The sequence below is a fragment of the Sinohyriopsis cumingii genome, chromosome 9 (genome assembly GCF_028554795.1).
Source record: "Sinohyriopsis cumingii isolate HCF-2022 chromosome 9, ASM2855479v2, whole genome shotgun sequence".
Lineage (NCBI taxonomy): Eukaryota > Metazoa > Mollusca > Bivalvia > Unionida > Unionidae > Sinohyriopsis > Sinohyriopsis cumingii.
This window is the reverse complement of record NC_142969.1, coordinates 51,788,110-51,803,839: the sequence shown is the minus strand read 5'-3', so window position 1 is coordinate 51,803,839 and position 15,730 is coordinate 51,788,110. Positions and strand designations below refer to the sequence as shown.

Below are 15,730 nucleotides of genomic sequence, written 5' to 3'. Positions count from 1 at the left end.
ATATTTTTATTATGCTGATTGAGTCAAATATGGTTTGCGTTGGGCTGGATATACTGCGGATAAGGTTAATATAACATTTCACTTCCACATTCTTGATCCAGGACGCACAACACAGTTCCTCTTGGTTTGACAGGACTCAAGAGCGTAAATATAATAGCTAAAACATGATGCTTACTTAAATCAATGTATTATCGTTGAGCCTTCCAGTATTAAGTATTATTGTTTTTTGAACTTCACGACTGTCATTAATAGTTGATGCCACAGTTTAAAAAGTTGATTATTTTATAAATTATACTTGCATTGTTAGTTAAATATTTCTTATGTTGCATTAAGGAATAGCGAGAAAAAGATCTGCATTATGGTCTCTGTAGTGGCTGTATAGGACGCCTGAACAGCAAAATAGTCCTTTAGGCCAAACTAGACAATGGGATAAATCTGTATATTTAGTTTCATAGTATACCAATAATTAGTTCAGTAGGGGCAGTGACAATATACATGTAATAAAGGATATACAGCTGACGAATGACATAACATCCTACAATTTCTTGATGTATCTTGTCATAAATTTACACGGTACAATACCTTAGGCATCAGACACCTCCGAGATTGCCTGTCTGGATTCAAGATGATGAATGATCCTCTTCAACTGTAAAAATAAAAACAGATGACAATCTGAGGTTTAGTTTACACTAGAGAATCCGGACTGCATCACACATTTACACTGATTTAATGTATGCATGAGCAAGCTGCTTTCAAATCTTTCCAAGCTCATTGTTTTGCATACAACTTTGATAAAACGATTTATTAATATGTACCTGATTGTGTTCCTGATACAAATTTCACAATGTTATGTTCAAAATATTTAGATGAAATGTTTCACTTGTTTCAGCTATAGAAGCCTATATCTGTCCACCATCCTATGGCCTAAAAGCAAATGTTTAGTTAAGATTCAGTGCAATGATAGTGTCGATTTGACTAATCCCATGAACCGATATGCACATAATAGTCATGCTATTGTAGGTTAATTCTTTGTAAACTGAACATAAAACTAAATGGATTCAATAGGAAAGTGGTTGAGCCATACTATTCTCCATTCCTTTTGTGGCTCTTCTGATTTATCCTTTCAATGACCACTAAAATACTGGATCGTCCGATGAGGAATCAATGTTACTGGCTCATTAATAAAAGCTAGATTGATTAGGAAGTATGTTTTATACTAAACAGCGATGATCTTAACAGTGTTTTAAACAATAAATTGTTTTAACCATATCAGAGTCTGTGTATGCTAATGTTAGGATAGAAGAAATATATAACATTGCGTGCAACGGTAGCCCTATATTTCCCATGCTAACCTTTCCTGCAATAGACATAGAAAAGTATCTTTGTGTTGGGGATTCACTAATGTCATACATAATAACTATTAGGAAGTTAATTAATTAAGTTGCACTTATGTCAGCTTTAAAGGTGGTAAGTGAGTAGATCACATTTAAATCATGTCACTTCTAATTTAGACCAGCTAATACATTTATGAATCATCATATCTTCAGTTATAAATAACGTATACATGATTTGTACGTCCTAAGTTGTACTTTCCATGCCTCAAATCCATGAATTATAATTAAACTGCTTGATCATTTGTTGTTTCTTTACACGCCCTTACTAAGTGAGGAATAGTGTGACTTATAAACCACAAGAAAATTTATTATGTTATGGAATCTCATAATGTTGCTGAAGGTTAGACTTTGCATTTATGTGTGAACGACTGTAGTGCGTTATTTGTTGTTAGGATATGTTCCAGATTATGTACTCCATTGTAATACAGCATTATCGTGCATTTGTTAAGTGGCCTCGTACATTAGTGCCTAAATGCACCTTTTTGGAACACGTAGTTATTGTTTATGCCTGAACAACATATTTTCGTTGACCAAACAAGTCAAAGTACGAATCAATTATTTTTGGTGTCAACACCCATCAAACTTCTAAATGGTAGAATTTGAAGTTTCTCTCAAATTCAAAATTTTTTTTCCTTAGGAAAACCATCCAGTCGTCATCCATGTAATGTATGTAATTCGTAAATTCTCCTTCTGTCATTGTATTTTCAAATAACTCCTCTAAATTTGTACTACCGTGAAACGTGTATTTTCTTTCATGTTCATTGTTTACATTAACTAATGTAACGGCACACTTGATTGTTCCATTTGCATGCTTAATAAATACATAGTGCATACTTTTCCAATTATTTGTATAGCATTAATGTAGATTAGGATAAGTGTGTTCCTAATAACTGAGTATTGCACACATACATCTAATTCATTGCTTTCAGATTATGTTTACAAAATACCACAATCGGGCGGAATATGATGAGAGTAAACAGTCGTAAACATAATCCACTTGGCTATTGATACAAGCCTTGTTTTGTTTTCTTAATTTGTTTTCTTTTAATATATGATTTTAAGCACGTCGAAGGCAAATGATAGAACTCGTGACATTTTGTTATTAAGAAGTATAACCTATGCCAATTTAGACCTTGAGACGCAAAATGCATCTGTCGTAGTTATGCAATGCCAGACACAAAAGCCTGTGAAAACATAATTGGCACGCAGTGTTTGCAAACGTTTTATATTCTGATTTAATTGACATTAATTACACATTAATGAATAAAGGACTTCAAGAACGTTTAATTTTGGTTTCGACTGCTGCAAACGTACACTATTTGACAGTGTCAGAGTTACTGGTTTTAACTCGTGCTCGTGTGCAGCATTTTAACTCACGGTGGCTGGCTGAAGTGCAGCTATTCTTCGATTTCGTTATGTTCCTTGAGTAGCCTTCCCATTTCATACATTTAATGAAAACATCCACGCAATGATTTCCCACCTAAACATTTAATGGTTATCTTGTTTACTAGCAATGCTGTCCTATTAGACCAGAATTGCTAGTTGTTCCTGTTGCAAAAGTTCAGTCTCTAATGTAGTTTTTTATGGTTGCTTTGTCGTATCCAGACTCGCTGCATGCTGAAACTATGCCGTTCACATCATTGTGTATGGTTGGGGTCAGTCGTCTCCAAACTGAAGGAACATGACTGATAAAAACGACACGTAACATTGTTGAATAATTGTTAAAAAACAACATGTCGACCAAAAGTGATATTCTGAAATTCAAACTTGGTAAAGTTACTTTGACAATCGCAAGTTACGGTAGAATGCTGCATCTCCGAAATGTATGGTCTTATATGTTTCACCCCGATGAATCTTGTGTTTATCAGCAAGCGATTGACTGTCCCCGATATACTTACAAGACATGCCTATGGCTAATAACCGCAATAGCTCGTTCACAATCTCCTCTTTTTAATAGTCACTATCATATTGAATAACATTAGTCGCTTACAGCATTTCATTTGGTAGTTTGTCACAATTTATATCCTCCGCGTAGGAGTTGACGAACAACCAGCCATATGATTAGACGTACTCCAAGCTAGCTTTACTGTTGCTCGCAGCTAGTATCTATATTTAAATTTATCTTTGGCAAACCTGACTTTTTGTATGAATAAGAAAGCACATGTCGCCAGAAATGTAATGCACTGCTGCTCAATTTTTTGTGGAGTCCTAAAACGAGGGACTCTTTTTAAAAATGGTGTTATCTACGATGTCGTCCACGACCATGGTGAAAATTCGTTTAAGCGTCAAACACCTACTGCTAACTTTGTTTTCTAGCGCATTACGTTGTGAGGGCTCTCTTGACACTGTACCATAATCTACGATGTCAAACATCTCAGCACCCTTAAACATTATGGAAAAAATGCTAATTTGGGTTGTATTTGTTTTCATGTCAGGAACGCTAAACAAATTGTATGTCTATTGGTTGCTGCTTCACACTGAGAAGATGCCATTAACAGCAGCTTTGCTAGTGCAAAATTGTATATCAGTTTCAATAATTATCTGGGCTTCAAGCATCATAATTTATAATTAGATCTTTATTGAAGCTTCTCCAAAATTTGTGTAGCATCTATATAGGACATATTTATCGGTTATGTGGCAGTGTAAACGTTGCGGGCATAAAGTCTTTAGAAATTGTGAGAACGATATATTTTCAAACCTAGCCAACCGCTATGCGGCGGAAATAATTGTCGGGACGATACCCAAGTGCCTCGTCAATGTAGTGTTACAGTATTATTTCTACATATAAAAGCTGATTAGGTTCTCTGTCAGGCATAGTCTTTTACTTTTTTAACTTTATGAATGTAAAAGTCTTGGGTCTACGGGTGTATTCTCAATCTGCGTCCTGTGAGTCCACACATATAAAAGAGTTTTATCGAGCGCTGATTGTCACTGCTGCTACATGTCAAATGGCTATACATCCATGCTCATCTTCTGGACGATGCTTGATCAGTTATTCAGCGATTACATGAAAGACTAATATAAATCTTAGGGACTGTCCACTTCTCACCCAAAAACACAAATGAAGGGACTTTAAAGAAGCCACGATGTTGGAAAAACATGTGTCGGCACAAGGATATTGCTTCTATACCAGATAAATCAGAGATAAAATAATATACAATTATTTTGTATCGACCTCAGATAGAACTAAGCCAACGAACTAACATTATTCGATGCACCAGGAGACTGCCAGAGGTAATGAAAAGGTTGGGCCAATTAAATGAATATCGAAGTTGATAGACCGTATATTGAATCAAACCAATAGTAATAAAATGTCTTTAAACTATTTCAGGCTATTGAATCACCATCGGCAGAATTATGACTGCATTTGGCACATTCTGTTCACGAGCACCAAAGCCGCAGCTTATACCCATATCTCGTTCCAGAAGACACGGGCAACGACTAGGACAATGTAAAATGTCACCTAAAATGCCTCGTTTGTCTCTTTGGCAATGTGGCACAGAACGTAGTGCCGTTCAAACCATCATTTACCTACCTGGCCGCCTTGATAAAAAAGTGTGGATATCTTGGCGTTGCGGCTAATTATCTTGATGTAAAATCTCAGCCGTCAAATAAGCTAAAGTGTACTTAAAATTACAACTCTTCCTCTACCTAGGAGTGATGTATGGACAAAAGCACGCTGGTTAGCGTCGGCCTTTTTGAATACCTACTTTGTTTCTGACATTGAGCATGTGCTCTGGTGTGGTGTAATGAACCTGCGATTAATGTAACGGAACTGATTTAGAGCGAATTTCAACCCAATGCTGTTTTTATTGGTTGCTGTTGGAGGTAATGTACATACATTATCATTATTGCACAAGCACATGCCTTAAAATGGTTGGCAACCATGCTGCACCATTGCATTACCAACTGGCCATTGCTCGGTTATATGCTGCATTTCCTGGCACATATTAAGTCAGGATAGTCTTTAATATGCCAAAGTTTGCTCAATGATATCGTAGCTGCTTTACACACCTGTTTTTCTATGGTGTTCATTCTTTTCTCTAAATTTGCCGAGCAACACTTAGTACAACTACTGATTGTCGTTGCAGAGTGAGAATCATTCAGGTTGGTGGTTGATTGGGCATCCTCTTCCGTTAGATTTAATGATTGCTGTTGCTGTTGCTCTTGCAACTCATCAATCTTGTTCACGACTTGGTCCAGTCTGATAATAATAATAATAATAATAATAATGATAATAATAATAGCAACAATAATAATGATAGTATTAATAACAACAACAATACTAATATACTGATAATAATAAGAAGAGTAAGATAATCTTAGTGTGTGAGGAATTTACCGATTTAATAGATATATATTATGAATAATTTGTTGTCATTTCTGACCAGACTCATTTTGCAGTGGCGTGAGCAACCACCTACTTTATGAAATAAGACACATCTTTAAAATGCTATTACTGTATTGCTTTTATCGAGCGTTAAAGGGAAGAGTTTGTAGCTGGAGTGCATATACTTCTGAACAAAAATAGACCATAAATGGGGAAACAAAGTTGATAATATTTGCTGATTTCGTCACATTTGCAAGAAAAGAAAATAATTCTAAGGGACCTTACACAAGTTGCCGTTGACGTGCAATATATATAAAACTATTTATTTTCATCAATATAACTGTTGGATACGCGTTTAGTTTAAACGTTCGCATTATACGTTAATCTTTGTAGATCCAGCGCGATGTTCATAATATCATAATGACACAGATTAAGTGTAGTGACCAGGGTCTTGCCTGGAATCGTGTACATACTGGCCAGCGTGGTGTCTTTGTCGTTTACTGCAAAGATTTTATTTGCTTGCTACGAATCAATTAAACCTAGAGTCAATTCAAAATGCTGCATTCGTTCTTACTATATTGTTATTAACTATTATGGGAAACTTGCGCATGAGGCAGAATATGTCAAGACCAGTGATCTTGTCATATATTCGACTGAGCACATTTGCTACACTTATTTGTTTAATGAATTGATGGGTTTATGGCTAACTTAGGTTTGGTCTTTTAGTTGTAAATGAATGTATTAGTGATATCATTGTTAAATTTAAAATTGATAGACAGGATAATCAGTTGTTACCATTTTGTTAACTTTGCAATTCATATGCTATAATTCCGAAAGACTACTTTAAATAAAACGTATGCTGAATATTATGCACATAATTTTGTATTTGCCGTCTTATTTTTTGAATGCATATATTGTTTAATAAGAACTTTGATCTATGAAGCCCAGAAGCGATTTATGCTTGAACATTGTTCATCCTGAACATACCTAATACAGATAACATATGTTGGTAAAAGAGTGGCCTTTGAGAACAGATTAAATATATACGTATATTTGCGTATTTATGACCGTTTCAAACTAGATAAGTCAATACAGATATCTACAGTTTCAATTCCATATCCTTTTGATTTGTCACCTTCCACGCACCAGTTTTCATGCTGCAAACTGAATATAAGCTTTATTGTAGTTCTTATAAAATATCGTCGCCTTATATTAACCCATATACATTTGGGTTGAATTAACGTCTTGTAACATGTAAAAAGTGTCATTTCACCATGTTAAACACCATTTTCCTCAAGAATGTACTCTGGATAAAAGGCGTTTATTGAAACATACTCAATCATATTTTTGTGAATATAGTTCATGTTCTGCAGAGAACCAAGTGATGAACGCAACTGATTTCAATTTATCTTTGAAAGGGTTCACATGCTGATAATTGTGATCATGATCATCTACATTATTATCTTCAGTATATACTGTTATTAACTGACATGATCGTTTTGAATCAACGGTAGCATGAACATGCATTGATACGAACACTATGTCATTAGAACAGAGACAAGGTGCATTATATTTTGAGCAAGAATACAGTTTTTGTAAATATAGTGTTATGAGTCTATGCTCTTAAATTAAGTACCAGAAATAAGTGAAGACACCAAGCTTTCTAAAATGTAACACATTATTTATTTCCCTAGCAAACAAAGTGAAAAATTAGAAAAAACCTACGGTATTGCGAAGGAAATCCAAAACTATTCCAAGAATTAACGACACAAGTCCTAGTAATAACAATTCCTGAATAAACTAAGTTTAAGCCCTGAAGAGATCCAAAATTGAAAGCGATGAAGTGTCTTGAATAGCCTGCAAAGTACTGATGTGTCAATAGTCTCTTGCTGAATCCCAGAAATATTATTCCAGGTTTGAATTCAGTATAAATTTCAATGAATGTCTTTATCAAAGAATTTTGTCAGAAGACGTTTGTATTTCCAGAGAAAATAATCTCTTGAATTCAATAATTTGAAGAAAATAAAATTCAGCCCAAACTGTCACACCATAATGCAATTTAAAGTGCTAGATGTTAAATCACGATCAGTACAATCCTCACAGTCACAAGATATTATTGTTCTCTGCTTGTTCTCAGGTTTACAATTAGCATTTTCTAAAACCTACCATTACCTAATGGAAAATAATTTTCTAGAATGATCAAAAGAACCTTGTTTATTTCCAACACAATAGCCTATACAATTCACTTACAAATCTCCAAATCCCTGACCCTGATATTATTACTCATTCTTTTACACGAATAACAATCTTGATAACAAGCTGACAGACATATAGAACAAAGAAAATGTTATTAGTTGTTTAATGAAATAAAGACAAAATAAAAAAGTCAATCAGGTCAAGCAGAAATGAACTTAATTTTTGGACTCAAACAAGTCCACCAAACAATGTTACATTACAATAACATGTCATGAAATAAAAAAAAATTAAAGCGAACAAACAAACAATTAAATTAAATATACATAACAAAAGCCCACACACACAATTCAGGATTCTGTATGTATGAAATGACCTGCTTCTAGTGTACACTTTACTATAACGTATTCGTATGTGGGTCAACTGTATCGTGTCATTACAAAATTTGTTATGAGTTTGCTTGGCATAAACTGAACCAGATTCATTCAAAAGTGTAATCTTGATGTGATGCTGTCAGGTGTTATTTCACACATTAATCCACTGTCACTAATCCCAATATCCAGGCATAAAAGTAATTACTTTTCCCCAGACAGATAATTCGTAAAGTTACGAAAAATATACATTTTTCAAAATATTTCTTTCGGAAATGTATTGTCTGTGTCTGTTTTTAAATGCGCATGACACACTCAGTGTCATTTGAAGTGGTATGAGTCGTTAAAATAGGTTGTACTATATACCTGAGTGATCACAAATCGTGTTCGCATTGTTTCAATGTTGTATTGTGAAAAGAAAAACAATATGCCTGCATCCGTTTGGGAGTTGATTTTCATCTTTGTTTTTAAAACTATACCATTCTGTTTTTTCAGTATATGTTTTACCACTGGCTTAAATAGTCATGCAAGATATAATAACTATATTTTAGTCTTTGTTAAATCTGATCAAGTTTCTGTAAACTTGGAACTTAGCATGCTTAATGTATTAAAATGAATTATTAACAAAAAGCAGTATGCGCCGAAATGATTATAACCATACGTAACAATGGATATGCCAAAATGCTACATATTTAAATAATATATGGAAATTGCTGATTTGAGCCATTTTCATAATCAAAAGACTATCTATGACAACTGTTGTACCAGCAAATTTGCTACAAAAATAGCGATGATTCGTCCAATTGATTCAAATTACTTTCACTTTAGAAAAGCTAGACGAACAGTTTATCTATCTGGAGAGTAATCTCGCTACCATTGCGTGAATTTTCAGAGACATCCAGACCCGAACTGGAAAGGAAGATAAGTATTTAACAACATGAAAGAGGCATGATGTCCACAGTTTATCTCTCCCTCTCTCTCTCTGTCTCTCTCTCTCTGTCTCTCTCTCTCTCTCTCTCTCGGTCACTAAAAAGAACACGATCCTACTGTTCATCACAGACGTGGAGCTTGCCCTGCTCCACGGCTCATAGACATGAGGGTGACTAAAAATAACTCCAAACAAGCTACAGCCATTTGTGGACAACTGGTTTCCGCTTCCTCCATAATATCCTAAGGCAAGACATGATCCCTAAAACAAACTTGTAGGATATCATCAGTCAGATGAATATTGAAATTTAAACAAACAAAAAAATCCAAACTTACCGGAAAACTATAGTTTTTGCTCTACTGTCGATATTTTCGACATCGTCTTGCTCCACAATTTGGCGGAACTTTTTAGCCATAGCCTGTTCAAACATATCTACGTCCTTCTTATCTGCTTTGTCCACTTTATCGGCTTTATCGTCCACTTTAAATTAACGGAAAAATATTACCCCTAGTATCACCGTTAGTCATCGCTTAATTAATATCGTTTTACAGATACAAGATCATTATTGGTGATAGCATGTTACCCAGTATCTCTTTCCAGTGACCATGGCAATATTTTTGCCTTACAATTTTCAAAAGGAAACTCTGTTTCTCTCTTCGTGAGTTGCAAATGTAAATTTTACAGCAGCATATTCAGTATTCATGGACAAAATTTTAAAGAAACGGATATTCACAAGATGTAATTACCGCAAAAATGTTATTATAATCTGTGTTAAGCTAGATATTAAGATTTCTTTGCATTATCAATTTACTCAGAAACCACACAATTGTATCGAACAAACATATTAAATATTACCTTTTCACCTTTCTATTATAACAATAATGAAATATAAATGAATACATATATTAATTTAATAATATGCACATTTGAGAAAGAGTAACTGATTAGTTTTCTAAAACATATACCTGACCACATGACATCAGGATAACTTCCACTGGTACCCCCGAATCCAACCCTCCCAGAAATTCATTATGTATATAAATTATATAGAGGAAGGGAAACAACTCTTACAAGCTTTATATACTTTTCTCTTTGCAAGTTGTCTATCGCTTTATCCGGAGTAGACCAGAGTCTTTCTTAAGCAAGGCTTGCAAGGACACTCGCACTGATCGATGATTTTGTTCATCCCTGCTTTCCAGACAGTATTCGGACTTTATTTTTTGTGCAGTACGTTCAACCATAATGTTGTGTGCATTCAGCATGGATTTCCTTTCCAGCAGTATGATTGGAAAAATCATCTCTTGACTTTTATTTGACCATTCTAAATATCGGTAGCAAGGTGATCCCCATCAAGAATGATATCTGTAAAAAGTGTGATTTCTGGTTGTGGGTTTTCGAGAGGAGCTGCTGCTTTGAGTTGCATCCTGTTTGCCACTGGAGAAGGAAGTTGTTCATATGGGTCGACATCATAATATTCCTAATCGGCCGTTGTCTAATTATTTGGGGCGTAGGAAGGAAAAATGGACCTCAATGTCTCCATCTTGAATTATAGATTCAAAATGAATTAGCGGAGCCTGCTGAAACCGACGTGTGTGTGTGTCATTATTGGGCAGGGTTAATGCTGTTTTGCTCTATTATCTGCCTAATAGGCGGCGAGAAGTAGGGGTAAATGATCTCCTATGATCTGCCTGGCCACGATTACTCTGTCGGCTTTTGGGAATCGCCGCTTCTGCATCCCTGCTGACGAGTATTCATTGTTTGGAAGAATCATTGCATAAGACGTATGGAGAAAGGATCTTGCACTGACACATGTTTTGGCAAATAATATGACACTTGATTTCTGACCTCCTTCATTTGACTAACTAAAACAATGGAGATAAAATAGATCTAAACGGGAGGGTGATTAGGGTGGCGTTATGGTGGGATTTCAGAGAGGATGTATGCACTGGTGCATCTCGCCTTCGACCATGTTGTGGTGAGAAGCCCTATTTACGACGTTGGCGGAACTGCGCAACGAATTCTAAGGATGATCGGTTCCAGTGTTCGGAGCTAGGTGGAACGTCACCAAGAATGCTAATCTAGGATAACTTAGCGTTTGTCACTAGCATAGAGGTGGCATTGCAGATTTGCCTATCCACTTTATAGCATAGCCGTGTACTCATGTTAAAGTCGAAACATATTTGTCAACACGGTAAATAAGACAGCATTTATTGGATTGTGTTGAACATCAGAAGGATGAAAGTTTAGATGGCAATTGACTCACAAAATAGGTTTCAACATTATCGTGGACATTCATCAATGTTTCCGTAGGAAATGCAGTTAAATGTAGTGAAATATTAGAATACTGGTTCGACGTGGCCGCTTTCGTTAGGCCAATTTAAGCCGTTTCGCTCTGAAGTGGTATAATAATAGATTGTCCGGCTGAACGATTTCGCTGTGCAGTATGATCGTCGTAAGATATCGTATCTGACATAATAAATGGATAGTCCACCTGTTTGGCAGTCCAGAAAAAGCGAATTGTATATGGCAGATGATGGCCCATGCGTCACGAAAGCCACGAAGTTGCATAATCTGTTGGGTCGTCCGTACGTTCATACGAGGGACAGATCACCTTTACTTTACATTGGATATTATGTATGCACGCCTTATAGGTGGAGATAAGTACGAATGTGCACCTTCAGGCCCCATTGGTGCAGTGCTATTTGCCTTAGGATTATCAAACCTAATCGGTGGAGCTAAAGACTTATCCGCAGTGCGAGCCTGAGAATTTCTTATTCCTTCATCAACAATCACGACTATAAAGCCTTGTTTATGAGAGAGATAAATCGTCTATCATTCCAAGTCGATTCATTTCGACTCGTCTTCTGAATCTTCACGGGAGAGCAGATATCTTGCCATCTACATAACAGTTAGGAAATATGCTGAATTGCGGCATAGGCACAATGCCTCATCCTGAGAGGAATTAGTAATTGCTCTCTGTTGCGGTCCTTGAGGTGTTTTACAATGTGCTATATTTCTAAGAAATTAAATAAGCAGAAGAGAAATTATTCAACAATGGAGGAATGGTTGACTTTGATATAGGCATTATAACACTTTGAAGTCCATATTAGGTCAGCTATTTCTCATTTTTATATTTAGTGATCGCAACCACCCTTCTATCATTGTTGAGATGAAAAACAAAAATAAAAGATTATTAAGGAGGCATTTGATGTTGCAGGAATATAATATTCATGTTATGCATGTTTTGGGAAAATGCAATATAATAGCATATGCATTTTCACCTGTACAGAAAAATTATATTGTTTCATGGATAATTTGTTCGTTCATTGCATTTCACCTGATGCTAATTTTTATCACATGCACCTTTTAAAAATAGTTAAAAGAAAGTCTTATCGCGCAAATCTTTCGTTTCATTTATAAAGGGAGGCATGCTGCATATTAATTTGCATTATTTGCTCTTTCTTATCTTTTATTTCATTATATGTTATTGTTGATGTAACAATGAATTTTAGACTTGACATTGTCCAAAAATCAAGTTGACTTTCTTCTTGACTTAAATATCTTTTTATCCTGAAAACATCGAAAAAGGTAGCTAAATATTTTTTCTATGAACATAAATAAAATATTAGGATTATTATTTTTGCCTGAGTCAAGGACAATATGTTTCCAACATTTTATATCCTATTTAAAGTTATTATGTAAACATTAAGAACCTACTATAAGGTTATTTTCCACTAGGTAATAGTATAGAAATGCTAATTGTGAGATGAGGTTAGACAGAAGACTATACAATCCTATTTTTCTCGAAATTATTCATTCATGCTTTGCGATCTGAGCAGAATGAATTGGATGAATGATGTGTCCAATACGTTTATTTATTGAAAGTATAAATTCACAGGAAATACAAAGTAGTCATATGAAACTAAAATTATTGGACAATGAAACATGAAACTATTGTGTAATTTGAACGTAGGATTTTAAAGAAAGATATTATGTTTTATTGTGATTCAACATCTTAATGCTGGCACCTCATAATTATACGGGCCACTACAGGCACATCAACGCTCCTCAGAACTTTGATTAGCAGGAAATGTGTCTGCAATTCTATGTTTATTTGGGATTAAATTTGCAATAACGTAAGTTCACTTTGTATTACATTTTGACACTGTATTATAGGCGAATAAATTACTTATTGAAATTTATAAAGCTGCTTATCTCTGTACTATTATTTGTTTATAGACCATATGTTGGTAATACAAACTTACACACACACACACACACACACACCTGCACACACACACACACACACACACACACACAGACATATAAATAAATACATTGTTGCCTAGGAAAATCTAGTACATGATATGTATGTTAACCTTCGTAAAGAACGGCACGATAAGTAAAATAATGATACATTTGTCGGACGTTACAAGAAAGTTATCTGCATGATATCAAATTATATTTTCATTCGAATACAATGACAAAGGAAAAAGGATAATTAAATATAACGCATATAATTTCAAGAACTAACTAGATTTTCTGGAGAATATCCTAATATAAGAGAAATTCTGATATAGACCGAACATACCGGTTGCCTCCTGGTATGTAGGAAGGGGAGTTGACGTGTAAGAGTTGCTCCACTTTGTCGAAATGATATATATTGTCATAGGCAAGCAAAAAATGTTCTCCTAATATGATATGATCAGGTATTTGCAGGGAAAATCAGAAATTTAGTGTGAATAGATAGCATTATATTTTTTTAAGTTAAACATGAAAACGTACAAAATACATTTTTTCCTGGATCATCTTTTGAACAGGGCAGAATATTATTATATTATTAAGAGTTAAACATGAAAACGTACAAAATACATTTTTTCCTGGATCATCTTTTGAACAGGGCAGAATCCATTTTGTAAATTGGAAGATGTGCTTAATGAGGATAAGGGGAGGACCCAGACATGATCGACCGTTATATTCATTAATGAGGCTGTATTGCTGGAAGCACCAAATCATATAACTCTTCTCCTGTACTTTCTGGAATGTGCAGCTGAAAAGCACAAGAAACGATTATGATAATGCAATTCCTATAACAACTTCATAATATGGGCATATTATGCGGTGATATTTATCTCTGGTCCGAGTGGGACACATATGCTCCAGAAATGGAATATGTATCGAGAGACAGAAATGGTATTTGTATTAATACAGGATAAAATACAATCTTTGTCAACGTGCCTCGCGAGAAATTATGAGTTTCGTCCTAGTGTAACGAGACAAATAGAGCATAGACAGGTCTGTGCAAGCAAAATTTTATAGCAAATCAATGACTCAGATCAAATATCAAATAATATTCCAGATGATCAACATCCAATTTTGAAAATATCCGACTTAGACCTCCTGTTACCTATTATGCCACATTGGATAATGTGAGGTGCAAGGAGATCAACTCCAAATAAAGAACCCCATATATCCAAATCGTATGTCGTATAATGTGCTGGCAGATCGCAGACCTAGGTGTAATATATCCCAATGAGTTTGTATTAGTTTTATACCAGTTCAGTGTCATTGTAGGGTACCATAGTTGCTCATGCGAATTAAGGTCTATTAGAGTTTACGATGCTAATATCAAGAGTGATTCTCCATTGAAAAGAGCTTGTTATTGAAAGTGAAAACATGGTAATAATGTAAGAAACCGTTATGGTGGAACTCTTAATATCAACTTAGGCATAATGTTTATTGACTTATTCTGTGAAGGTTATTATCTGTGATATGATATAATGTTTTACAAAAATGGTTCCCAAAGTGGGAGTTAACACCCAAGGGATATGGTTGTATATCCTGAGGGTGTCGCTAATGCTGAATAATTCTTTTGACGAGGTAAGTAGCGGCGCTGAGGATACCCAAGTGGACGGTGGCCTAAAATGTTTGGGTACCTCTGTTTTATTGCCTAATACAACTTAGTAACCAGTAGGCTCTTTAGTTACGAAGCAGTTATGGTGAAATACGTTTCTCTTAATCTCAGTGTGGGATCAAGATAAAGCGTTATACCAAATGTACGTCAGCAAGGTTTAGGATATGTGTTATGCGTATTTTCTTTTTTTTATAAAAGGGGGCCAAGACCTTTTTCATCAAGAGAAATAAAACTCTTCATAATGGAAGATGTAGAAATTTCAAGGCTAGTAGGTATTCTGACTCCGGTGCTCTTTGCCACCATTTTCTCAAACAGTGTTTGTTCCTGGGTCCATCTAATAAGTTGATAAGCAATTTTTTTTCTATAGCTGAATTGCTCCGGAAAGGAACATATACGGCTAGATTATAAGGTTGTTTATTCAAATTTTCGTCCAAATGAGGGAAACGGAGTAGGCATTTCCTTGCATTCTAATCAGCCTTGTGCATCAGATGGTTTTGCGTAAGACCATATAATTAAGATCATTATAATACAGCAACAAGTCAGTGAGTCTGGCAATATAGTGACGACGGTTCGAAGCACGGTAATCTAACCTGTTTCAAA

At 35.1% G+C, this 15,730-nt stretch overlaps 1 protein-coding gene across 1 annotated transcript in view; it reads right to left on the bottom strand.

Annotated features, from left to right (window-relative positions):
- Positions 1-583: 583 nt before the first annotated feature.
- Positions 584-15,730, bottom strand: part of LOC149791806 (transient receptor potential cation channel subfamily M member-like 2) — a 130,422-nt gene continuing 115,275 nt past the window's right edge. Inside the window, exons 17-19 of the mRNA XM_089969475.1 lie at positions 9,552-9,696; positions 5,409-5,598; positions 584-646 (exon numbers count right to left, since the gene is read on the bottom strand). Of these exons, the coding sequence (XP_089825601.1) occupies positions 584-646; positions 5,409-5,598; positions 9,552-9,696 (398 nt within the window). The remainder of the gene's footprint in view (positions 647-5,408; positions 5,599-9,551; positions 9,697-15,730) is intronic.